Source organism: Lissotriton vulgaris, chromosome 7 (genome assembly GCF_964263255.1).
Source record: "Lissotriton vulgaris chromosome 7, aLisVul1.2, whole genome shotgun sequence".
Lineage (NCBI taxonomy): Eukaryota > Metazoa > Chordata > Amphibia > Caudata > Salamandridae > Lissotriton > Lissotriton vulgaris.
The window spans coordinates 112,909,604-112,937,390 of NC_141695.1; the positions used below are offsets into that span (position 1 = coordinate 112,909,604).

At 42.7% G+C, this 27,787-nt stretch overlaps 1 protein-coding gene across 3 annotated transcripts in view; it reads left to right on the forward strand.

Moving 5' to 3' along the window:
* The window catches only part of LOC147700940 (natural killer cells antigen CD94-like), a 145,631-nt gene extending 125,605 nt beyond the window's left edge, over positions 1-20,026 (forward strand). For 2 of the 3 annotated variants that reach the window (XM_086928547.1, XM_086928548.1), the window contains exons 6-7: positions 6,873-6,985; positions 19,617-19,891. In XM_086928547.1, the coding sequence (XP_086784673.1) occupies positions 6,873-6,985; positions 19,617-19,764 (261 nt within the window). In that variant the 3' untranslated portion in view covers positions 19,765-19,891. Of the gene's footprint in view, positions 1-6,872; positions 6,986-19,616 lie in introns of all 3 variants that reach the window. The other variant, XM_086928549.1, reaches the window with a different exon arrangement.
* Positions 20,027-27,787: the final 7,761 nt, after the last annotated feature.

Below are 27,787 nucleotides of genomic sequence, written 5' to 3' on the forward strand. Positions count from 1 at the left end.
AAGTGCTCATAACACTCTCTATAACAACGGGATCCAAAGGAGACCAACACTGGTCTAATAAATCTACTTCTGGGAACTTTATACAAAGCACAGAAAAGGATTAGATGCACAGTGGTCTGGGTAACTATATTATTACAGGGACATGGCGGTAGGTTCTTACACCACCCACCTTGTTTTGGAAGGGCAAAAAGAAAATGTAAAATATTAAGATGAAAACGTGTTAAATAAATACGCCATTGTGTGTGAATAATATAAGTTTGATAAAGTGGCCTTTGTAGTTTACCCCTTACATACATTGCATGCTTGCTGCGAGTTAAAGTGCCCAAGGTATTGCGAAAAGCAATTTTGGTCTTTGTTTTTGAATCCTTGCCTATTAACCCCAGGTAATCGAAAATATCACTTAAACCAATCTTATAAAAGTTATCCTTTACATATTGAATCCAAGGTATCTCCCTAGTGTGGTCCAACTTGAGGCAATCCTGTAAGATTTCATGGGTCAATTTTAATTCTTCAGATTGCCAAACTTTAATCCATAGCAATAAGGGGGCCAGATGTATAATATCACTAAGAAACTCCATGCCCACCTCCGCATGGCAAAAGGCGTTTGAAGTGCCTGTCGAAACTGCTAGGAGACGTTTAATAAATTTATTTTCCTGCAGCTGCAGTGTTTCACAATTATGTGTGCCCCACACGCCAGCACCATAAGTTGCTACCGAGACACATTTGGCGTTATATAAAGCTAAAAATGTGGGTATTAATTTTTGACCTAATTTCCTCGCAAAGCGAAAAGGCCCTTCACTATATTTGATACTTTTTGGGCCCGCAATGCAATTAATGGTTCCCAATTCATTTTTTTGTTAAAAAGGTTTCCCAAATAATTAAAATTGTCCACTTTCAGTATGATGCAGTCCTTGACCCTATAGCTACGTGTTTTTGCATTTTTAGGACCGCAGGTCATGGCGAAGGATTTAGTGAAATTAACTTTTAAATCCAAGTCCCCCATAAATAAATCAAAAGCATCCAGACAAAGCTGCATGCCATTTGCAGTAAGAGTCATTAAAACTGTATCATCCGCATATGACAGCATAGGGATCCTTCTATCATTTGCCTTTGGAAAATCAGCCCCACTGTGCAACAAAAAATTTTCTAGGCCATTCGTGTAAACTAAAAACAAAAAGGGAGCTAAATTACATGCTTGCCGGACACCCTCAGTGGACGGGATAGGATTGTTTTTTTCCCCCCCAGGGCCATAACGCACACTTACTGTAGTTGCAGCATGTAGTCTGCGGAGCAGGGATACCAGTTGCTCCTCAAACCCCATCGACCCGATCATTTGCCACAGCTTGTCCCTATATACGGTGTCAAAGGCACTGGATAAGTCCATGAATGCCAAATGGATGGAACTGTGTTTGGCACCCATGTACTTACCCATAATTAGTGCTAAATTCAGGCACTGCTCGGTGGTTCCCCTACCCCGTCTAAAACCTTCCTCTCAATAGCCCTCTACATACATGCCTTAACTACCCTATTCATGTGATCTGCGAGTCCATTGGCTTGTGGTGCATAGAGTGCAGTTTTTTAATGAGTGATGCCATAATCTCTCTCTTGTGAGATGAACTGTACCCCATTATCCATGATGAGGAAATTGGGTATGCCCTCACATGCAAATTCATCCTTCAGGAACTCAGTAACCACTCTCGTGCTGATATAACTCACACACCTGGTGGACACCCACTTGGAAGAGTAGTCCACCAAAAGAATCACAAACCTCTGTGAAGGACCCAAAAGCTCAAAGGGACCCATGTGATCCAATCTAAGCTTGGTCCAGGGTTCACAGGAAACCTCAACAGTTGACAAAGGAGCAGTATTGGTGACTTGGGATTTATCACTGGAGGCACACTGACAGCATTCTTTAACAACCTTCTCGACATGGCTATCCATTCTAGGCCACCAATACCTCTCACGTAGTCGTGACTTTGTGAGATTTCCCCCTAACTGTCCCTAATGAGCAAGATTCACTAGTTTGGGTCTCAAAGCATCCGGAGGTATTACTCTCTCACCACGCATGAGTTTACCATGACAAATAGTAAGTTCATTTCTAATGGACCAGAAGGACAGTAGGTCAGAATCAAGTCTCTTCTTGTCAGGCCACCCTTTAACTACAAAATCCTTAACAACAGGAAGTAACACATCTTGTAAAGAAGCTTGTTCCCATTCTAGCTCTTGAATAGCAGGCTCCTTTACCCAACTAATACTGACAGTGTCGTGGTCTAAAGTATCATCACAAGAGCCAATGGGGATCCTGGATAGGCAATCTGCTGCCTTGTTGGCAGAACCAGGAAGATATTGCACTTGAAAGTTGTACTCTCCCAACCCCTCACTCCAACGCTTAAGTCTAGGGGTGAGTCTTTCACTCTCCACAGATCAGAAAGCCTGAACTAAAGGGCGATGATCAGATCTAACCAAAAAGGGAATGCCCCAAAGAAAAAAATTAAAATGCTTTATTGCCAAGACAAGAGCCAAAGCTTCCCTTTCGATACCCGAATACTGTTGCTCCGCTTTCTTCAATGCCCTTGAGGTGAATGCAATGACCTTTTCCACACCTCCATCAACTTGGTAAAGTATGGCTCGAAGACCACACAAACTGGCGTCAGTTGTTAAAGAAGGTTTTACGTTTGGAGTCAAAGTGACCAAGAGTAGGCATCTTACCTATTGCCTGTTTTATGGAGGTACAAGCTGAAATACAATCTGGTGACCAAACAAAGTGTGTACCTATCCTTAGAAGGGCCCCGATGGGCTCAACAGTGGATGCAAAACCTGGGACAAACTTGGAGTAAAAATCAGCAAGGCCAAGGAAAGACCTGCATTGCTCTTTGTCTGTTGGGGCAGGAGCATCCACAATGCTCCTAGCCAGATCCAGTTTAGGTCGGATACCTTCCCCAGAAATACCATGTCCCAAATATGTGACAGAAGATACCCCAATTTTACATTTTGCTCTATTCACAGTCAAACCATTGTCACTCTGTTTTTCAAAGCAGCTCTCAAAACTTCGGTATGCTCCAAATCATAGACCAAAATGTTGTCCTGAAATAACATGACGTTGAAAATGTCACCCAGGATAATTTTCATGATGCGTTGAAAACAGGCAGTTGCAGAGGCTAGCCCAAATCATTCTGATAAAACGGGAAGCTCCCTATGGTGTTACAAAAGATGTTAAATGTTTGGACTCTGGATGGAGGGGCACCTCATGATAGGTCGAGGATAAGTCTAACACACTGAAAACCTTAGCTCCATCAAGCATGTTAATTGACTCAGAGATATTTGGTAGTGGTTCACGGTCCACCTATATCCACTTATTTAGACTTCTCAAGTCCACACAGATCCTTATCCTCTTTCCTCCATCCTTGGGGGCCAAAACCACTGGGACCAGCCATTCGGAGGATTTAATTTCCTCAATCACCCCCAGGAGTACTAGTCTCTTGAGTTCATATCTGAGCGGTTCAAGCATCATATTGGGAACTTTCCTAACCTTGTGTATTACAGGTGTTGCGTTCTGTTTGAGTACTATACAGTGTTCAAAGTTCTTAAGAAGACCACGGTTGTCAGAGAAAACTTGAGAGAGCTCCTCAAAAAATTTGATACAAACTGTTGCTTGGTCAATCAGAATGACTTGCTCAGATGGAAACCCAACATTTGGGTTGAGGATTATACCCAAGTCTCCAGCCAAGAAGATTATCACCACCTTTGGCGACATACATTTTCCCAATGGTCTCTCTTCCTTTGAAATATATTTTTATGATGGCAAACCCAATTACCTCAATATGTGAGCCACCATAACTAACAGGACTAATGTCAGGGGCTGAAAGTTTGAGTTCAGAAAAAGTCTTGTCCAACAATTCATAGCCCAACATAGTGAAAGGGGAGGCAGAGTCTGCCAAAACTACAATTAACCTGTCACCAATCATCACCTCACATTCCGGCATACTGATGACATCAGCGTCAAACATGCCATCACTTCGTACACTTGGCATGACAGTTTTCAAGGCATTAAAAGTTTCAACACTTTCTACAGTGCTCACTCTGCAACCAGACTTGCATACCCTGGCATAGTGACCCTTGATCTCACATTTAAGGCAGGGTGTGTTTCTTGCATAACATTGAGGGTAGTTGGAGGAGTGGTTAGTGCTGCCACATCTGTAGCATTTAAATCTTGAAAAATCTGAGGATGGTTTGGCTTTGGTTCCACGTATATTCTTAGAGACGATATCAATAGAGTCTTGAGGTGGTTCCCTTTGAGTCAATTCATGAATGCTGCTAGGAGTTGGAGCACTGTCAGATATTGTTTTATGGGTTTTCATCTCTTTAACCCAACCAGAGGTATTTTCCCTTCCCTATTCAAAAGCTATAGCTTCCTTGAGAGATGGATTTTTTAGAAAGAAGTTTTTCTTGCACTCTATGACTATTAGTGCACCTGACCAAATGATCGCGTATCAATAAGTCAGTAAGGTCTCCAAATTCACAGGTATGGTCAAGTGTTTTAAGTGAAGCTATATAATTCCTAATCTTTTCATTTGGTTCTTGGATCCTCATGAATAACTTGTGCCTTTCTTACACAACATTAATGCGTGGTCCAAAGCACATTTCCAACATTTTTATGGACATCTCAAACACATCAGACGGTTCACCATCTCCCTCACCAACAGGAATCAGATCGATACTCTCATAAATGTTGCGCACTTCAACTCCTAAATTATGAAGGAGAATGGCTTGTTTCCTATGAGCCAAAAATATTTCACCACCAATATCTACCAAATAAGAGTTGAAGGGCCTAACACAGCCGAGAGTGTTGATCTGATTCCTGTTGGTGAGGGAGATGGTGAACCGTCTGATGTGTTTGAGATGTCCATAAAAATGTTGGCAATGTACTTTGGACCACGTATTCATCTCATCCTCATCGCCACTGTTGAAAGGACTCACACAGGTAGGTTTCTAAGCCCTTTTTATTCTTCATTAATAGAACCACCAACTCTAGCTGCCAGCCTGCTTAGTTCTCCTGGTAGTAACTGTCTCACATGAGACGCTACCATGAAGATGGAATATTAGGCTTATGCATCACTAAGATAAACATAACAGATAGCAAAGGTTAGAGTTAAGGTTAGTTTAGTATGGTGGATGTGGCAAATAAGTTTAGGGTTATTGAACCTGCTCTTCACTTTAAGCTTTTTGGTTTGTATGTTTGTCGAATCTTACGTTACTTCCTGTCTCTCTGCTTATGTTGAACAAAACCAGCTCCTGGCTTCTCACCAAGCCGGTTTTCGTTCGGGTCATTCGACCGAAACCGTGGTGCTAGCCGTCCTTGACGAGCTTAAAGCCAAGGCCGACGTCAACTCCCCCCAAGCTTTGATCCTCCTCGACTTGTCCGCTGCGTTTGACACGGTCGACCATAACATTCTTTTGGATCGTGTCAGCGCAGCGGGCTTACGAGGTTCTGCCCTCTCCTGGATCACCTCCTTCTTGACAGGTCGCTCTCAAGCCGTTCACCTTCCCGGCTTTTCTGCTTCCCCTCTCCCGGTGCCCTGTGGGGTCCCCCAAGGTTCCTCTCTTTCTCCCCTTCTTTTCAACCTCTATATTCACCCTCTTATCTCTTCCCTTCTTGAACTGGGGGTCTCTCAAGCCGTTCACCTTCCCGGCTTTTCTGCTTCCCCTCTCCCGGTGCCCTGTGGGGTCCCCCAAGGTTCCTCTCTTTCTCCCCTTCTTTTCAACCTCTATATTCACCCTCTTATCTCTTCCCTTCTTGAACTGGGGGTCTCTGTGTATAACTACGCTGACGACCTCCAGCTCGTCTTTGATCTTTCCTCTTCTTCTCACTCCCTATCCTTTTTTCACTCTACCATGGTCTTTATTTCTGGGTGGATGAGCGCCAACCACCTCAAGCTCAATCCAGATAAGACTGAGCTTGTCCTGATTGGCGGCTCATCCAGCCCCTGGTCCCCTGCTTTCTGGCCTCCCATTCTTGGCCCCCTCCCACCCCCGTTCCTTCTGTTAAAACTTTGGGCATCAAGGTCAGACAGGACCTGTCCATGCACGGCCAGGTCAGTGCCGTGGTGTCCTCCTGTTTTCTTTCCCTCCGGATGATCCGGAAAATCTCTCGTTTTCTTTCTCCTGGCTCCCTTAAAATCATTATTTCTGCCCTTATCACTTCCCGCCTTGATTATGGCAATAGCTTGTTCGCTGGCATTCCTGCCTATGAAACCCGCCGCTTACAAGCTATCCAGAATCAGGCTGCCCGTCTTATCTTTCACTTGCCAAAAACCCATCACATCACTCCCGTCCTCAAATCCCTTCACTGGTTGCCCATTCTTCAGAGATCTCTGTTCAAATTAGGGTGCCTTGTTTATCGGGCCCTTGATCACTCTGCACCGGCTTTCATCAATTCTTTGATTTCCCTTCACACTCCTGCCCGCACTCTCCGTTCATCATCTTCTGCCCTCCTCACCATTCCCCGCTTTCACAAATCTCGCACTGGTGGAACCCGTTTTTCTGTTCTTGCTCCCCGGTTCTGGAACTCCCTTCCTCTTTCTATGCGTTCGATCCCTATCTTTTCACACTTCCGCAAAGCGCTGAAAACGTTTCTGTTTGCCCTGGCCTACCCCCGCTAAACCTCCTGGCCCTGTCTGTTCGGTTCTTTAGAGCTCCCAGCGCCAGGAAGCCGTTTTGGCCATCGTGCGCTCTATAAGTAATTTCATTCATTCATTCATTCATTCATTCATTCATTCATTCATTCATTCAGTGGGTGTGAGGCCCTTTGAAAAAGTACTCCAGGCAATATTTGAAAATACTATAACTTAATTTAACAAACGTTTCTTTCTTAGGATTTCATAGATGGCAAAGAAATAGGTAGGTCCTATTTTTGGATTGGCATGAAATACAACACAAGAAACTCTGAATGGACATGGTTAAATGGCTCCACACTGCAAAAAGGCAGGTAAGTCACAAACCCCATCAAGTCATTTTGCTGTGAAACAGAGACTTGCTCTGCATTTTGCAAAGAATTATAAATGAATGCAAGTTGGCAGAGGAACATCTCATACTAAATAAGTTAAGGAGAGTCATTCCAGTGGTTGCCGCTAGACACTAAAGCTCAATATCCCTACCTGCATGGCCTGGAAAAACTCTTCTAAATTGTCTTTTTTTTTAACTTGGCTTTTCCCTAAATCATATGATTTATGAGTGTAATCTGACTGTGGGATCTCGTGTTCTTGAATTGTGCATTGTATTAAGTTAGCACCCAAAAATCTTTTTGTGGGTGTATGGCGTGCCTTGCAAATTTCTGGTTCTTTTATTGAGTCTAAGACATGGTGCTGTTGTTCTCTCTCACAGTGCTGGCACACTCCAGGCCACCAATGCGCACATCTTTTGCACCATAGTCTGTGAAAATAAACATTATGGGCCTTATTTATGAGGCCGTGTGTCACTTTTACGCCACTAATGCGTGATGCACCAGCTGCGTAAAATGTGCCTTGTTGCACCATATTTACAAAGTGATGCATGTAAGTAGATGTGTCACATTGTAAACCCCTGCACCACATTATACCTGCGCCAAGTATAATGTATGCAGGGGGGGGCGTTCTGACACAAGAAAGGGTCACAGAAGTGACGCAGTGACATCTATAAGATGTCACTGCGCCACTTCTAGGAAGCAAATGTGTCAATATCTTACGCCTGCCTCGCAGCAGGCGTAAGGCTGTCACAGGCCCTTTCACATGGGGCTTGCCCCATGTGAAAGGACACATTGCTGGAGTTGCGTCACTTTTGTGACACACTCCAGCAATGCGTCACTTTTGCACCATATAAATACATCAGAAATACTAACGTATCTGTAACTCCTTGAGACATGATGCGTCATACAGTAAATATGACGCATCAATCATACCGCAAGGAGGGTGCACTGAGAAGTGACGCATCGCTGCTTTTACACAGCGATGCCTCACTTCTCATAAATGATGCCCTATGAATCTTGTCACGAAAAAGTTACATAGTCCAATGTTGCAGTTTCTTCTTTATAAACCTACTTTATACTGTAAATGTACTGTATAGTTTAAAGGGCATATTTTAGAATGCACGTTTTTAGTTTCCTTGCACTGCTCTTTACATTCATAGCTGTCTCTTGGTTAAAAAAATTCCAGGTCATCTGATGTCTTTAAGAGGGTGATACCAATAAGATGACTGGAGAGCAACATCGTTTTTGGAGGGTGTTCACATTTTATAAAGTGTGTTATCCCATTAAAGGCTATTAAAACATTTTAAGGCATATTATCAAAGGCATCATCACCGCTTTAGCGGGACTTTTTCCCGCTAAAGCAGCAATAATTTTATCGCCCTATTGGCAAGCTGACGCTAACAACAGTTGACGACAGCTTTTAGGCGATAGCGAGCGGTTTAGGGCCCGCTTTGCATGTCAGCAATATTTATCGCTAATGACATGCAAAGTGGGCGTACCCAACCTGTTAGCGACTGAAAGCAGAAGCTAACATGGCTATCACCTATTAGCAAGGCAGGCGAAGCGGTAAAAAAATTCACGCTAAGCGCGAATATCGCCAAAACCTAATACCTGCTCAAACCACTTTTTAACCTGCATATCCAATGGGAGGTGGATACTCAGGTTAAGTCCCCATTAGCGATGATGCCTGAATATCGCTGGATTTCCAGCAACATTCACACATTGAGCCGCTATCGCCGGATATTTTATTGCATTTGAGATAAATGTTGCTAATAGCAATTTATCTCTGCGATAAAATCTGGCGATAAAAAAAATTTTGCTAAGCTCATTTAGAGATAAATATCGCTAGCTTTTGGTAATATGCCCCTTTGTTTCTTATGTGGGTAAATGAACGTAAAAAGAAAGTAATATCGACCGAATGTGGCTTGGTTTGCAGAAAAGCTGTGCGTCCAGCTTGTGAACAGAAATTGTTTTCATTATCACTTAATTAGTGATACCAAATGGGGTACAGGTGTAGCTTGTTGTAGTACTTGAAGTCAAAAAAGCCTATATTACCCTTTTACAATGATTGTATGATATCAACAGGAATGCGATCAATTATGGCATTTGAGATTATATCAGTGATGTCATCATTGATGTCATTTAGCATATTAGGAGTGAAATAATATGTGAGGTAATAAGCAGTGCATGATGAAGAGGGGCACATGTTTTACTAAGTGCACTAAATAATATTTGGCGAATTGCAATGTGTTTTTGTTTTATAACAGTTATTATCTCGTTTCAACACATATCTATAATGATAACATTACCTTAACCTTTGTTTTCTTAAGTGAAGTTCTGAGTTTTTTTAAACGTAAGTTACGATCTTATTAGCATGTGTTACTGTAACTCACTCTAGCCTTTGATTTTCTCAGCAAATATTTGATAGTGGCAGTCGCCACTGTCTACTTATAGTTAGATCACTGTGTTCATAGGAAGACATTTTTTTGTTTTAATAATATCTTTGGTGTCGTTTTACTAATCTGTATAAAACCTTTCAATAAATGTTCATCTTTCTTGGCTCCATCATGGAAAGTGGTGTGCCTGAACCCAGAAGGAATGTTTTTTTGTGATTTGGTGTAGATCCATTGAGCATTTTTGCGAAATGTGCATTTAAAGAGGTACTCTCGTAGGGCGAGAAGCAGTTACATTTAAGATATAGCTTGACAGTTAGACCTGTGGCAATTCCATGGGAATTCCATAGTACATAAACTGAAAAGATAGTGCACTTTTAATTGGCCAAAAGGATCTTTTCTTTTTCAGCAAGCTTATTACCATGGGAAAGTGATAAGCTCAGCAGTACAGTGCAATCTAATTGGCCGGCAAAACCAAAGGCAACATTTTGCACCCAGCATCACAGGAGCTCAGGCCAGTGTCCAGAAATATTTTACAAAATAGGCTAAAAGGAGCAGAGTAGGGTAACCCTAACCTCAAACACTTGTTAGGGGGATCCAGAGCCCTGGGGTGCAAAATTAATAAAAAGTGTTTATCCAAAAGATACCACAGTACTCCAGTGGGACCAAGACCAACACTCCCACGTGCTACTGCAGTACTCCTACAGGAGCCAACACTTAAGGTAATTTTCCATGGTACCATGCAAGCTTCCTCAGGGAGACTACCTATGTGTGAAACTATACTATACAAGTTTCCATAGGGACGCTTGCACTCTTTCAATGTATTATTGGGTTGAAGTTTGAATGACGTGTACAACAGTAGTGCCACAGCATCTGCAACACATTTTAAAAATAAAGGGGCAAGCTGAAATAGCGCCGCTTTTTTGGCGAATTGTGCTGAGAAAGCGGCGACACTTCCAGCGCCCTATTAACAAGGGCATGCTAATGCCTGCCTCAAGCCCCCTTTGCATGTCAGCGAGAAACATCGCTAATGACATGCAAAGTGGGCGTTCCCACATCCAACCACATGTAAAATGTGGTTGAAGGTGGGAACATCCTATTACCAAGCGAGGCGTTGGGAGAAGAAGACCTGGGATAAACTCGTTTATCGCAGGTCTCCCAACGCCTGCTCTGATCAGGTGTTAAGGGAACAAACAAGTGTGCCTCTCACTATTCGATAAAAGCCAAAAATCAGGGCGTTTGAAGACGCTATTTGTCGTATTCAATACGGTATTTTTATTTTTACCATTAACTTATATAGTTTGTCAAAGATTTGTCGCAAACAACATATGATCAACAGAAAAGACCTGTATAACACAACAGTTTTTACACAAAGTTTGAATCAATCATTGCAACACATTGTCAAACTTAAACATAGACCTGATTGCGGTCAACAGATAGAGACATTAAACATGTATGACAAAGTACATAGTGCAACACATCATATTTGTATCAGTGCGAAGTTTGGTTAAAGCAAAAGCATAGTGAATGAAAGAAAAGATTAGAAAAAATTAGAAAAAGGAACGCGAGTGAATTCAAAACTCTATATAATCATGAGCAATGGCTTAGGTTTGAATTGTCCTTTTCTAATTCGCCGACGCGTTTCGAATCCGGAAATTAACTGTCGGGATTCTCATCAGGGCATAGTTTATCTATCTGTGAATTTAAGCAAAGGGGGAGGTTTTTAGTGTCATGTTTTGACGTAAGGACAACTCTCCTTATGTTGTGACATTCGCATTGACCTACCGCATTTTAAAGGAAGCTGATTCCAGCCTGGGGTTCCGAGTGCAGACTCAAGAGTGGGTCCAAAATTGAGGCGCCTACAATTAAAGTGAGCGTGTGTTTTAGCGCGAGTTGTACATTTGATTGTTACACTTAAGAAACAAATCACCACCAAGCCTACCGTTGTTGGGTTTGAGATCGATCGGAACGGCTGCTTGATGCGGGACGAGGGCTCCGCAGCGTGTTCGCTGCCTATGGCTGGGCAGTAGCGCTGTGTACAAAAAGGGGTTTGTATATTGGTACTGGATAAATTGCAAACCGGGTTTTAAAACAATTCTAGACCGGCTAGCGGTGAATGGTACCTTAAGCGTTTGCCGCTGCTGTGGTCCAAAAAGGGATCCTATTTTCTGAAGGGCGCAGTCACCGTTTTAACATTTATTTGACGTACTCCAACTCCGCTGGGGAAGAAGGAAGTTGTTGTTAGTCAACAGCCAGAGAAAATCCTGGCGAGCGCGCTGGAACGCATTGCTTTGCCTACAGGAGCGTGCTTACCTCGAAGTGGTTCAGTTGGCGGCTCATAGCATACTGTTTGGTTTCCCAAGATGGATGCTGCTGCAGTTACTATGGTGATAAAACATTGGGGTGCCGCTTTGCATTGTGGGATTTGTAGTTTGTGTAGTTGTGAATTATTAAGTGGGAAAGGAATCGCCATGTATTGAAAAAACGTACTGAGACACGACCAAGTCGACCAGCCAGAACAACAAGACATCATTGAATTAGAGTCTGGCAACTTCAGATAAAGTATTCAGGCCCCTCTGCACGCTATTGAATTTCAATATCAGATAAGCCTCTGTTTTTAAGAGCGACCTATCGATATCCACATTCCTTTGTGCCGGGCGTAATGTATACAACACTGTCCATTTAAGGTGATTGACATCATGGTTTGCATTTATAAAGTGCTCCACCATGGGGGCGGTCATGATTTTGTTCTTGATCCTGGATCGATGTTGGCAAATGCGTGTGTTCACTTGTTGTGTGGTTTTGCCAATATAGATCAGATCACAGGGGCACTGGACCAGGTAAACGACATTCTTAGTCTTGCAATTAGAAAAGTCCGCATGCTTCCATCTGGTGGTTCCATGCTGGAACTCATCGCCTTCAATAGTGTTTGGGCATACAACACAGGTACCGCACTTGTGGTGCCCTGTGATTGGTTTGAGGTTCCATTGGCTGAGAAGGTCACTTTTCTTTTTTGGTAGAGTTACGTCCGCCCTCATAAGTTGTTGGCCTACATTTTGATTCCTCCTGTAGGCGAACAGGGGGTTGGATAGTGGGCATTCTAAATTCGCCAATAGGTGCCAATTGTTCAGCACCGTTTTTCTCAGTTTGTGGGTGTCTGGTCCAAAGGTGGTAACACAGACCAACCTATCAAGCGTGGGTTTGGGCCGTACTTGCAGTAAAGTTTCACGGGGGGTGAAGCGCGCTCTTGTTAGGGAGTGCTTGAGTAGTTTTTTAGGATACCCCCTCTCCTGCATTTCTTGGCAAAACGTTTCTGCATGAGACGTGAAGTCCCTCAGGTTCGAACAATTCCTCCTTATGCGCAACAGTTGCCCATAGGGAAGGTTTGACTTCAAGTTCCTGGGGTGGGCACTCTTATGGTGCAAAATAGTGTTCCTGTCTGTGTCCTTTTTATGGAGAGAGGATTTCAATACTCCATTGATGTTGATGATTTCAACGTCAAGGAAAGTCATCCTTTCATTGCTTTGTGTCATCGAGAATTTAATGTCAGCATGCCGGTTATTAAGCCAGTCATGGAATGCTACAAGGTCGGTCTGGCTCCCCTGCCACAGGAGCCAGACGTCATCTATGTAGCGGAGCCATTGTAAGATATGCTGTTTGAAGGGGTTGTTGTTATCAATGAACATCTGTTCATACTGTGCCATGAACAACACGGCCATCTCTGGGGCATAAGGGCACCCCATAGCGGTGCCCTTGACCTGCATAAAGAACTCCCCATTAAATGAAAAGTAGTAATGGGGAGTTCTTTATGCAGGTCAAGGGCACCGCTATGGGGTGCCCTTATGCCCCAGAGATGGCCGTGTTGTTCATGGCACAGTATGAACAGATGTTCATTGATAACAACAACCCCTTCAAACAGCATATCTTACAATGGCTCCGCTACATAGATGACGTCTGGCTCCTGTGGCAGGGGAGCCAGACCGACCTTGTAGCATTCCATGACTGGCTTAATAACCGGCATGCTGACATTAAATTCTCGATGACACAAAGCAATGAAAGGATGACTTTCCTTGACGTTGAAATCATCAACATCAATGGAGTATTGAAATCCTCTCTCCATAAAAAGGACACAGACAGGAACACTATTTTGCACCATAAGAGTGCCCACCCCAGGAACTTGAAGTCAAACCTTCCCTATGGGCAACTGTTGCGCATAAGGAGGAATTGTTCGAACCTGAGGGACTTCACGTCTCATGCAGAAACGTTTTGCCAAGAAATGCAGGAGAGGGGGTATCCTAAAAAACTACTCAAGCACTCCCTAACAAGAGCGCGCTTCACCCCCGTGAAACTTTACTGCAAGTACGGCCCAAACCCACGCTTGATAGGTTGGTCTGTGTTACCACCTTTGGACCAGACACCCACAAACTGAGAAAAACGGTGCTGAACAATTGGCACCTATTGGCGAATTTAGAATGCCCACTATCCAACCCCCTGTTCGCCTACAGGAGGAATCAAAATGTAGGCCAACAACTTATGAGGGCGGACGTAACTCTACCAAAAAAGAAAAGTGACCTTCTCAGCCAATGGAACCTCAAACCAATCACAGGGCACCACAAGTGCGGTACCTGTGTTGTATGCCCAAACACTATTGAAGGCGATGAGTTCCAGCATGGAACCACCAGATGGAAGCATGCGGACTTTTCTAATTGCAAGACTAAGAATGTCGTTTACCTGGTCCAGTGCCCCTGTGATCTGATCTATATTGGCAAAACCACACAACAAGTGAACACACGCATTTGCCAACATCGATCCAGGATCAAGAACAAAATCATGACCGCCCCCATGGTGGAGCACTTTATAAATGCAAACCATGATGTCAATCACCTTAAATGGACAGTGTTGTATACATTACGCCCGGCACAAAGGAATGTGGATATCGATAGGTCGCTCTTAAAAACAGAGGCTTATCTGATATTGAAATTCAATAGCGTGCAGAGGGGCCTGAATACTTTATCTGAAGTTGCCAGACTCTAATTCAATGATGTCTTGTTGTTCTGGCTGGTCGACTTGGTCGTGTCTCAGTACGTTTTTTCAATACATGGCGATTCCTTTCCCACTTAATAATTCACAACTACACAAACTACAAATCCCACAATGCAAAGCGGCACCCCAATGTTTTATCACCATAGTAACTGCAGCAGCATCCATCTTGGGAAACCAAACAGTATGCTATGAGCCGCCAACTGAACCACTTCGAGGTAAGCACGCTCCTGTAGGCAAAGCAATGCGTTCCAGCGCGCTCGCCAGGATTTTCTCTGGCTGTTGACTAACAACAACTTCCTTCTTCCCCAGCGGAGTTGGAGTACGTCAAATAAATGTTAAAACGGTGACTGCGCCCTTCAGAAAATAGGATCCCTTTTTGGACCACAGCAGCGGCAAACGCTTAAGGTACCATTCACCGCTAGCCGGTCTAGAATTGTTTTAAAACCCGGTTTGCAATTTATCCAGTACCAATATACAAACCCCTTTTTGTACACAGCGCTACTGCCCAGCCATAGGCAGCGAACACGCTGCGGAGCCCTCGTCCCGCATCAAGCAGCCGTTCCGATCGATCTCAAACCCAACAACGGTAGGCTTGGTGGTGATTTGTTTCTTAAGTGTAACAATCAAATGTACAACTCGCGCTAAAACACACGCTCACTTTAATTGTAGGCGCCTCAATTTTGGACCCACTCTTGAGTCTGCACTCGCAACCCCAGGCTGGAATCAGCTTCCTTTAAAATGCGGTAGGTCAATGCGAATGTCACAACATAAGGAGAGTTGTCCTTACGTCAAAACATGACACTAAAAACCTCCCCCTTTGCTTAAATTCACAGATAGATAAACTATGCCCTGATGAGAATCCCGACAGTTAATTTCCGGATTCGAAACGCGTCGGCGAATTAGAAAAGGACAATTCAAACCTAAGCCATTGCTCATGATTATATAGAGTTTTGAATTCACTCGCGTTCCTTTTTCTAATTTTTTCTAATCTTTTCTTTCATTCACTATGCTTTTGCTTTAACCAAACTTCGCACTGATACAAATATGATGTGTTGCACTATGTACTTTGTCATACATGTTTAATGTCTCTATCTGTTGACCGCAATCAGGTCTATGTTTAAGTTTGACAATGTGTTGCAATGATTGATTCAAACTTTGTGTAAAAACTGTTGTGTTATACAGGTCTTTTCTGTTGATCATATGTTGTTTGCGACAAATCTTTGACAAACTATATAAGTTAATGGTAAAAATAAAAATACCGTATTGAATACGACAAATAGCGTCTTCAAACGCCCTGATTTTTGGCTTTTATCGAATAGTGAGAGGCACACTTGTTTGTTCCCTAAATTCAGGCCCAGCCTTCTCACTTGTCCCCTAAGGGCCAAGCTCCCCTTGTTCCACTGATCAGGTGTTAAGGCATTGATAACATGGGGGTGTGGATCATAACGCTGAATCCACCCACCCATATTATCAAGGCACACATTAGTGCATGAAAACAACCTTTGTTTTCATGCGGTAATGTTCCCTATCGCCGACTATTGCCAGATTTAATTTCGCCTATGTGTTGCGCATTGATAATTACGCGCTAACATGGCAAAAAAATCCGGCGATAGTCGGCGATATAGAAATGTGCGATGTGTGTTATATAACGCACATCTTGCTAATATGCCCCATAATGGTGCTTGGTTGATCAAGAGGGAATGGGTATCAAAAGGAAGTGCATAGCGTGGGATTGGTCACCCATGAGGGAATTTGCACAGTGTTGACTAGAGGACAGGACCTGTGGCCAACCTATCTGTGCACTCGTACTAAAGCCAAGTGCACATGGGGTTGGCCACCCTTAGGGAGTTTGGGTGCATCCGCCCACTGCTGACAGGAAGCTGTGTGCTATTGGGGGTGTAGCTGAATATAATAAAATATTTGCTTAAAAAGAAAGGTTAAAGTGATGTTATAGTTAGGTATTTCAATACAACCCCCTTGTGTAAAACAAAAAAAACAATTTCACTGAAAAAAACAAAGGTTAAAGTCATGTTATAGTTAGGTTTGATAATAAGATCTTAACTTACGCAAAAAAAAAATAGAAATTGTTTGTCCCTGCATTTCTGGAACACTCTTGCTTTTTTCCTGTTTGTAACCACCATGCATCATTGGCATAAATGAAGAGGAGAATACCATGTCGAAATGGTGCCATAAATAGAGCAATCCTTCTAGTGCTCTTATGCGACAGCTTAGCGGCTTACAGTCCATTGGCTATTGGTTTCCAATGGCAGAGCCAGCTGAGGCTCCCCATTTGAGATTGAGTGATGCCCTCATCTCTAATTAAGGGGATATCTACGTGGTTGACCGAATGGGTTTTTCACTGACCTCCTTTGCCTTTATTAGCATATATAAAATGTTATAGTAATATGACACATGGCCTACGAATTAGGGGTCGGTGCTATTTGCATAATGTGCTGTAACATAAATATGTGAAATTTCTGCAAAATTATGAATATAATGCAGAATTACGTTGCTAGAAGCAGTACCCTGGATTTACCGATACTTTCTTTTTGCAAAATGCACCCTTGTGTTCAAAATGGATCCACAGATGCATGTTGTGCGGAAACAATAACGCTAAATGCAACAGGGCAAAATAAGCAGTGATCAGTAGGTGATCCGACTCATTAACAGGCACATGCATCAAAGCATTTTGTTATCGCAAACGGTGCCACTCTCAAAAATCGCCCGTTTGCGATCGCGAAAATTGCTTTTGGAATGCATGAAACAAGTAGCCCCTCGCAATTTAAGAAATCTCAAAATTTGCGATTTCTTAAATTGCGATTGCATTTAAGGAATCGCAATTTGCGATTCCTTGAATGCAATGCAAGAAAGTAAAAAGATTTGCGATTTCGCAATTAAGAATGGCAATTTACCATCACTTGTAAGGTGATGGTAAATTGAGATTTTTTTGAAAAAAGCATCAAAGTGCATTTTTCAAAGTCCCATGTTACGCACACACATGCCCCTGGGGCATGTGTGTGTGTACCATGACCTAGAAAGTCCTAGAAAGTCATCTCAATCAATGACATGCGGATGTTCCCACAATAGGCACCCGAAATCTTCTGGAATTACTCTATGCTGATGGCTGTGTGTTAATGTCCAGAACTAGTGTAGGCCCGCAGAAACTTGTAACTGAATTTAATGATTTTATGACTGAACTGGACCTAAAGACTATCAAGGCTAAGTCCTACACCATGGTCGCAGGTAAATCTCCCCTTCCCCCTTTCAAATCATGTTTTTTTAATAATGAAAGGTTGTCCTATGTCCCAACTTTTTCATACTTGGGAATTCCTTTTGACCAGAAAAGGACCTGGCACCATTTAGTTGAAACAAGGGTCAGTACTTTTAAACAAAACCTGAAGGCGCTACTCAGGGTCACAAAGAAATTAGGCTCAAGACCGATTAACCCAATAATTAATATTTATAAGGCCCGCTTGTGTTCTGGTTTTTGGTAGGGGGCTGTAGTGTGTGGATTTTTCAACCGGGTTTGCATCCAAGCAGCTGAGAACAACTTTCTGAGACTCTTGATAACAGTTCCAAGCAGTCTCCCACTATCCTTTGCATAAGGAATTTGGTGCGATTCCTTTAACTCATTGCAAAAATACTGCACCAAGTTTATTATGGCATTCAATTGGGGCAACAGATGAGCCAGCCCTTACTCGTGCAATTATATTGGACTGTTTTAAACTTGATCACATGTTGAAGATACCATGGTTTAATTGCATTAAAAAAACTGCTAGAGATAGTGGGTATGGTGGACTGTTTTTATAAGCCAGAGTGCTTTGTAAAGATCGCAAAAATCCAGTTGAAGAAGAACTTTTTATCCTGTCTAAAGATGTCTAGTGAGCGCCTGGAGATAAGGAATAAGGGAGTCTCTGAACATTTGCTTTTCGTACACTCTTTAAGTGTTGAGCCCACTCTCTCTTTCTATTTGTGTCTTGTCAAAATGTTTTATCTTATTAGATTTAGGTTTGGCATTGCGCAGCTTCTGGTCTCTTATCCTGGCAAAGCTTACTGGATGCTAAAATGGATCTTTGTGCTTGTGACTTCAAATCTATACAGAATATGCTGCATTTCCTGTTTATTTTGCCAAATGTATACACAGCTGAGACAGGATTTTATGTCCCCTCTTAAGAATTTTAAATATCAGGAAGTGCTGGCTGGCCCTATCTCACCTCCAGCTATTAAATGGTGAATAATGGTCGATAGATATATTTCCACAGCTGTCCTTTTACTAAATGTGGTTGGGAAATTACTTCTTTATAGCTAGATTTTAATGAGTTAGTTTTGGATTTCATGGTTTTAGGGACAGGGGGTTACCATAAACCTCATTATACAGTGTCTGTATGTCATGCTGCTGTTTGTCGAAACATTGACTTAATTATTATTGTTACATTTTTATATTATGATTTTCCATTGTCATGAAGTTTTATTATATATCGACGGAATCATGTTTTAATTGTTTTTAAATAATTCTTTTTTTTATGTACTCTTTTATGGCAGCGTGTCAGCCGAATAAAGACATTTGACTGTAAATGAGCACTGATTCAAGGATGCAAACATCCATGACCCTGTGCAAGTTTACTCCCACTGCCTGGTTGCATAGTGCACTTCATCATACTTTCCATTCTTTACTGAGCAACAGATGTTTATCCTATAAGTCAATGTGAAATTTGCCCTCTACAACCAGGGGTTTCATGACCCCATTTCTGCATTAGAACAACCTGCCAGTCTCTTCTCAGTTTCTACTTGGAAGCTTTATAACTTTCTCCCTTGTGCCATCAGATCAGGACCAGAGCTACGGTTTTGCAGATGGGTTACTCCAACACAAACGCTACAGATATCCTTTCTGCCTTGTTATAAGGCCGTGGAATAGAATGCTCTTTTAGACCAAAATCAGTCACGTTTGTGACAGAGTAGCTTGTCTTTCACACTTGAAATTACCTTAGCGACATTACCTTGAAGTTCCGCTTTCAAATGCATTTTAAGATGAAATATTAGATTTGAGTGCAGATTTATGGAAGGTTTTAAATATATATGCATGTTCACTACACTCACAACTGCAGCAATTACCATGTTACAGGTGGTTCTGCATTAGACATAACTGTTTGATAACTCATCTATTTCTTTAACTCTTACAGCATTCCAATGAGACTCAGGGATCCTGGTAACTCCTGCGGTTCCTACAGCAACAAAGAGATCTTTCCTCTTTACTGCAATAACAAAGCCAAGTGGATCTGCGAGAAAGAGGCGATCCAGTTCGACAAGAGGTGTTTCAGCAGCAGCTAATATTCCCAAGACCAGAGCTGAAAAATTCTAATGCATTTTTGTTTAAAGTAGCACTTTTACTCTGTTATGTGCTACTGCAGGAAAAGTGTTTTAAAAATAAACTATACCTTTTATGAAGCTTGAAAATATTGAGTTCAATGTTCCGCTTGGAGATATTTTAAGTAGGTCTTTTTTTTCACTATTTAGATTTTTGTTATTTCTGGTGGATCTTTTTGTTCTATCAATGCTTTATACGCATGTGTTAAATTCAATAAAATAAAAATGATGGGTCCTTGTTGTAATGTTCACATAGTATATTTATTCTTGGGATTAGATAGTCAGGTACAGCATTCAAGTAGGAGTGTAATATGGTAAGAAACCCCACCGGGAGCAGATAACTTACTGCTCAGCCTCCAGGTAACTGATAAATCCCTTGAATAGCAACAGGTAGAATCATGTATGACATCACAGAGACATGACATAGACAAGAAGACACTAACACTAAGGAGGGACAAAGAGAGAGGAAGGGCAGGATATAACAGCATACCAATAGCTTGCCACTCGCATTATGAAGGCAAAGCCTTTTGTCAATCCCAAGGTGTGTTTCTTCTGTGGTTTGCTGCTCATGCCATCCTAAGCCTGATTCATATTGATGAAAAGAAGTTTTCAAACAATAATAGCTGTGTGGCCTGCAGCATCCCTTGCATAAGATATCTCACACATCATATGCACAATCAGGCAGACAGTGTAAGATGTGTTGTGGCACAACTACCTCTTTTGGCCGGCTCACACCACAATTCCATGTTGTTAAATACAACCAAAAGATGACCGTGAAATGTATGAACACATCATTCATCAACAGTCCGGGGAGGCTGGCAAGATTCATTACCCAAATGCATAAAAAATACACTTACTATATGTGCTTACACCGCAGCAGATATGGGGTCCAATGGCTAAAGCTGCTGGCTTTAGAAAGTAGGGTGCAGGTTCGAGTCCTGGCCTTAGTTTAACATCTTTTCATTCTGGTGAAATTGCTCAATCTTCCTGTGCCAAAAAACGTGCACTCAAAACAAATCACACTCATTTATAAAACACTTGTGAAAGGGTCTATTTTCTAATGGAACCCCTTTCAGAAAACTTTGAATGTTTAGCATTTTTCATACTTTTTGCAAGAAAAATGGTTGATGATCTTGTAGGTAGCCTACGGTGCACCCAGCTTGGTTTTTGAACTTCTAGAACCTCAATTAAATATGTCAGTGAAGTCCAAAAACGGCATGCTTAAAGCTCCATAAGACAAATCACTTTTCTGGAACTCTAAATACCTTCATGTTTGTATTTTGGGATTAAATAGCATCTACAACAAAAGAAAGGAAGCACAGAGGGGACCAGGCAGAATCCCCTTGATTAAGATTTTGTATGTGCAAAATGCAAGCTAGAATGGCCTTTGAATTTCTTAAGGCTGACAATGCTAGTACAGGGAGTGCAGAGGACAGGAATAATGGAGACGTTGAAAGGAAATATGCTGGGTGCCTAATACAGAGAAAAGATGGAAACTGTTTCCCTGCGATTTCACCATACAATTGGAGGAAATGTACAACTCTTGGGGAAGGCAGTGTGGTTTGGACAAGATGGCAGAAATCCAGGATTGCAGAGAAAAGGTAAACTAAAGAGAAGTTAATTCCATCAGTGAGGACTGGGACCTTCATCCACAGCTTCCAGTCCAACTGCCTCACTTCTAACTCATCACAGATTCCAACATGGAATACAGGATGCAGAACACAATGACCTAACACACGAGCCCCAGAGGAGCGCAGAGCTTCGGAGAAGAATGTCTCCGAAGCTGCAGTAGAACTTGGTTCTCAAACATATATATGGTGTATCTGTATTCAAGACTAAAAGTAACACATTTCTACTTCCTGTACACCCTCATACATTTGGGGGTGAATGTTTTTTCTCTGCAGTTTTACTGATGTTCTTCTCAGAAGCACATTTCCAACGTGGTGTTCTACCTCAATATTGAGCTTTAAATATAAGCCTGCCAAAATACTGATTTCAAAATATTAAGTACTACAATACTACAAAGTTGAGTATTCATAGGCTAGTATAGATTTACTAATATAATATATCCATGTCTACAAACTTTGAGGATATATAACTTCAAAGTGCAATGTTCTATGTGAGGCATGAATAAAAGTCATTGGGCTAGTAGAGGGTAAAAAGGGCTCTAGAATATAAAAGCAAAGTTTTTATCTAGCAATGTCTAGGGGAAGAGGAATCAATATGAATGGTGTTCAAAGTTATAGGAAGAGATGGTGGAAATAGAGGATTGTGCTCGCAGATATTCGTGCACTTTCTGAGAAAAAGATTGGGGGGTAGACATATCCGATGTCTTTCATCTCTTGTTGCTTGAAGTTGGTTGATAAGTTAAAGGTAGTGTAGTTACTAAGTTCAAAAATTATTGAGGACTATACTAATCACAACACACGGACAAGTAACTCCAAAACAGATGTTAGGGGTTCACAGCTTAGGAATAAGGGATACAAATCAAGCTCAGCAAGTTGGGGGAGCATACTTGCACAGTCACAGACTACTCACAGAGTGGAAAAAAAGTGGTAATGATTATTGGTGGATTTGTTTTGTGACAATGATGAGTAGCTAATATATATGTATCTGTTTGATGGTGAGTACTGCAAGTTGCAATTCTGCTAAAGTTGTTATGAGAAAGTCATAGTTTTTGCTAGATCACCCCCATTTTTTGATTGATACTGGTGGTAACTGACTTCTACTGTGCCCTGGGCTCTGCTTACCAGACCTAGTACCAGTGCTCTGATTATAAGGTATGTAGTAATGAGGTTTAAATGCAATTGGTACTGACAGCCAACCTGTACGGCCCTAGTAAATAATAGGGCATGTAGGTTTAGAGGCCCAGTAGTCTTAATGAACTTAAGAGTGAAGTACTGGGTTGTCTGCCATCGCTGTAAAGGCAGCATTGCTTTCAGGCTGCCTTTACATAAAAATTATATACAAATTAGACTTTGGAATTAAAGGTTCCAAAGTGTCAAACTACCTTATTACATCGAGCATTCAATACCTCTTGTATATACTAAAGGACAGTAGTGGCTCCTGGTTTAAGTGCTGCCGGGCGGTGACTTGGGGCGGGGTAGGGGCAGGGTGGGGGGTAGTTAGCACCGGAATACGGATGAATGCAGGTAAGTAGACAATTAAATCAATAAAGTAAATTTTGTTTTGCGCACTGCATCGCCAAATGTGATGCAGCGCGCGCAACAAAATTTGTTTTATTGATTTAATTGTCTACTTACCTGCATTCATCCGTATTCCAGTGGTTACTACCCCCCACCCTGCCCCTCCCCGCCCCACATCACCGCCCTGCAGCACTTTCACCAGGAGCCGCTACAGTAGAGTGTCTACTGGGAAATTATCTTGAAGCATCTGACTAGTCAGAGGGTGTAGAGAATGGTCCATACAATGATGCTGGATCTCCCTGAGTGGGCATGTGATGTGACCAAGTCATGGACTATCCATAGGGAAAATGCTGCAAAATTGGCCTAGCATCCAATGGCAAGGGAAAGGGCAATGGATCTGGTGAACTAGCCCAAGGAACATCAGAGGTGTAACATGAATCTGACCCTGGGGGGTTGGAGCTGACTTCTGAGGAAGGGATTCCATCCCTGCAAGATCTGTCAGATTTAGCTGAATTGCCAGGAGCAAGTGGACCCTCCAATGAGAAGTTTTGTTAGGGGCAGAAAACGAGTCTCACCCTTGAGAGTTTGAGACATACCGCCTCCAAGCAAGAGGAAGGGGATTTCAGTGTATTCCACAGAGTCTACTGTGAGTATGGTGTTCTAAATTGTGAGGCTAGGAGGTTGAAGGTCCCCCAAAAGTACAGAGAATTCCTTCCCACATTAAGTCATGACATCCCCTTGGCAGGTCTTTTGGATAATAATAAGACTTAGAACTGGTAGTTTTACCATTTATATTGGCCCAACATGTTTGCCAAAGTGAATGAGTTTTGCTTCTCCTGTGCCACCCGTCAGGCCAGTGGCAGGACAGTGAGTAAGCCAAAGACTCCCTTGATACAACTGCCAGTGGTTCAGTCTCACTTTGAGAGGGTGGAGAAGGACATTGTTGGTACCCTAGAACCACCAACTGCATCAGGGAACAAGTATATCATGTCTATCTACCTGAAGGCAAAGTATTTGGAATTTGGTGTACCTACAAGTTCACCACTCTACACCATCCCCAGAATAATGGCTCAGATGAAAGGATCAATGATTTTTCTGACATATGCAGGAGTAGATTATATGTTTTCCTCTGATGCCTACTGTTTGCCTACAGGGAGGTCACACAAAAGGGCATGGCTTTAGCCTGTGTGAATTGATATTTGAGCACCCTGTAAGACGGCCAGTGTGACTGGAAAAAGAGTTAAAGGAACAGCCTGTCAAGACTATGTGCTGGAATATGTACTAGAACTGGGATCTTGCATGGCATTGTGCAAGTACAGAGCAAACAGAAAACTGAAAGTCAGATAGGAGCTCATGAAGCATTGGCATGACCAAAAGGCTTCCATGCCTGAGTGCACTCCAGGATAATTGGTTTGAGTGATAAAGCCTGTGGCTCCCAGGGCCCTCCAGGACAAGTGGACTGGGCCCTATCCAATCCTTGAGAGGGAGGGTGAGGCTACCTACTTGTAGACCTTAACACCCCACAAACCCCCACAGGTTCATGCATGTCAATAGGTTAAAACCCCACAAAGAATGGGCAGTCATGACCATGTTGATGGTCACAGATGAGGGAATGAGGGAGGAGAAGAGGAAACTGAGACAGTGCCACATTGTGCAAGATGGGTCAGTGAAGAGAGTAGTCCTCTCTCCCCGACAGACCAGCACCACAGACAGCACAGAGACGGCAAGCATGTGCTGGGGCAGTTTGCTGGTCTTTTCCCTGTGACTCCAGGTATCAGGAAGGGACGCCCTTGTCACGCCTCTTCCTAATACCCACTGGCAAACCTTATTTTGCAAGTCGGTAATAGGTTACCAGCTCACAAAATAGGGTTTGCTCATGCCAAAAGCCTATTTAGCAATCGCAAATGGCACAAATGTCCATTTGCAACCACTAAATCCTTTTGTACATGTGGCCACAAGTCTAATTTTCGGAGCTAGGAATCATCCTGTGCGTAAAGCTGCAGGCTCCATATGAGGTCTCACTGAAACTATGATTGGGAGAAAATAGTTTCTGTGGCATAGTAGCAATGCATCTTGGTCAGGCCAGCTTGGCAGGTTTGTTCTGGTCCCCCAGAGGTCTTCTACGCCAATAAAAAATCAAAAGAAGGCCTTGAGAGGTTTTAGGAGAAGTTCAGCCAGACACAGTTCAGGGATACAGGACCGCAGGAACAGCACTTTTGGGTCAGGTCTCACTCTAGCAGAGGCACCAGCAGTGCCAGGTCAGGTCCAGTTGTAATTGGTTATCTGAAATGTGCAGGACAATGCATCCTATAGCTTTTTGTAGCGCTGTTGCCAGACAGGAGGTCAGTCAACTGACTCTCAGAGTACCCTTCTTTGTCTTGGGTATATGAGGGAGTAGGTGCAGTCCTTCAATGCCCCACTCAGGTCACAGACAGCAGGTACTATCTTCCTCAGGTCCAGTAGTATTCTGACGTGGGTACCAGGGGATGCCACATGTATGGCTAACACCAGCTACTGGGTGCTGATGACTCCTTGGCTTTTATTAACCATGAGGTAAAAGTTTTCAGGGGTAATTATAACCACTTGTTCAGTATTTCCTGTCTGATATAATGCAGGCAATCACACCATGCCACTCACTCTCTGATCCCAACATATAGAAACCCTTCACCCCATGTGTAGAGGTGTGGATTGGAAATTAGCAGTCCCTCCTCTGTAGTCACTCCAAACCAGTTCTGAGTGAGGGTTTCCCCCAACTGTGTTTGGTGCCTGCTTGCCTAGGGGAGCAAAAGGAATGGGATGTCCAGGTGTCAACTAATATTTGCCTGTGACACGGGAGGGAGTAGATTAAGCTCCTGTGTCCACCCCAACTGCCCACACTACCAGAGGAAGAATAACACCTTCCCACTCCCAGGCCTTTGTCTGCGTCCCTAGACAAGTTTTCACACCGTATCAGGATTTAAACACTCACAGTGCTGCAGCCGGAGAGGAAATGCACATTAGCCCCCATGAGCTTCAGGCCGGGAACAGTTAACTTTCTAAAAAAGTTACTTTTCCTTAATATTTATTAATAATCTAAAGTTGCCATTAAGTTGGGCTTTCAATAAACATTAAAAATAATAGTTTAATAATTTCTCTAGGTTGTCCTTAGCCTGAGATAGCAGAATTCATACTTAATATCCCTTCGCAGTATTTCTCTATGAGCCAACTAGCATTTCTGCAGTGTAATTAACATTTGGGGGCTAATGACTGTAAGGAAATGATAACTGCTGAAAAGGCTTTCTGCAAGGTCACTCCCAATCATTTTACCTTCCGTCTCCTATGTTTTGATGAATTTAATTTTGTAGACCTTAGGACTTTGGAAACTTTACTGCTGCTAAACAGTGCTAAAAACATTATACAACAAACTTGGTGGTAGTGTTTCTCACCCAGAGAAAACGTCCGCACCTTCTGTTAAGGTTATTCTCACTGGACAACTTATACGTGAAGTATCAAAAGAGGTGCACTGAGAACTTGATAAGACACCCACCACCAGGGGTGTTTTGAACAATGCAACTTAATGCAAATACCAAGAACCAAGAGACAACCAAGTTGCACAAGCACCCTCTACAAAGTCAGTTATCAGAGAACAATTCTGTAGGATAATAGTTTTTTTCAAGGTAGTTACACCAACATCAACCGTAGGTTCAATAGGAGCTTCAAAGTATGGATCCAAAAAAACAAATGTTGTGCTTCAAGTTCTTTATTAGTCAAATATATTAAAAAGAAATTCCAGCTTTACACTGCCGACACGTGTTTCGCCCTCACCAGGGCTTTTTCAAGGCTATCTTAGTTAGTCTATACTGGTCTGGCGTCGGAGAGGTCTATGATTCAAAAGGATACAAGTGTGAAGCGTCGATATTAAGAGTCCTATTAGGTGTAGTGATCACAGCGAGCTATTCCAGATATAGGTTCCACCTTTGTGACTTCAAGATATTAGGCCCCACGTTGAGTATTATAAGACATAAGGACAGTCGTGGAAGTATGTCTTGGTAGGATAGTACGACTCGCTGCGTGGAGATGAGTCTTATCTTTCTATTTTAAAGATTCTTGAAGACCTTGATAAGTCTTCCGTTCGTTCTACTCGGCGCCGAGTCTCCACTGCTGGGCACTGACATGTGCTCTCTCTCTGCACCATTTTAACATTGGTTGGTATGTTATGTTATGTTATTTTATGTCTTTTATAGCGCTCGGCTACTCAGAAGAGTGTCCCGGCGCTTTATTGACAACCAAGAAAGACAAGCACAACACAGCAAGATAAAAGAAAACAGGGTCAACAAAGCATTACAAGAAGCTAGGAGGCAAAGAGCCAGGTTTTCAAACCCTTCCTAAAAGCCAGCAGATTAGAGGTGCTGCGTAACGTCAGGGGCAAAGTGTTCCAAAGCTGAGGGGCCTGAAGCATAAAGAGCGACCTCCAATACGTGCCCTCCTCACTAAGCATGGGCGAATTTTACGAATATGGCGTTCGCAAATTTTGCAAATTTGCGAACTCGCAATCCGCAAAATCCGCGAATTCTCGCGAATTTCTTTTTTTTGTGTTCGCAAGGATTTCTGCCAGTTTGCAAGGATTTCTGCCAGTTCGCGAGGGTTTTGTACCAGTTCGCAATTGCAAACTTACATGTTGGCTCGCAACGGTCACGATTATGTTGTTTCTACGTCTGGTTCATCATCACAGGTTCCCTAAACCCTCTGTTTCACCCCTGCCACCCTCTGTTTTACCCATGCCATCCTCTGGTGCATCAATGACGCCCTCTGGTTCATCATCAGGGTAGATTATGGGGGGAAAAGCAAGCACACCTGCCTGC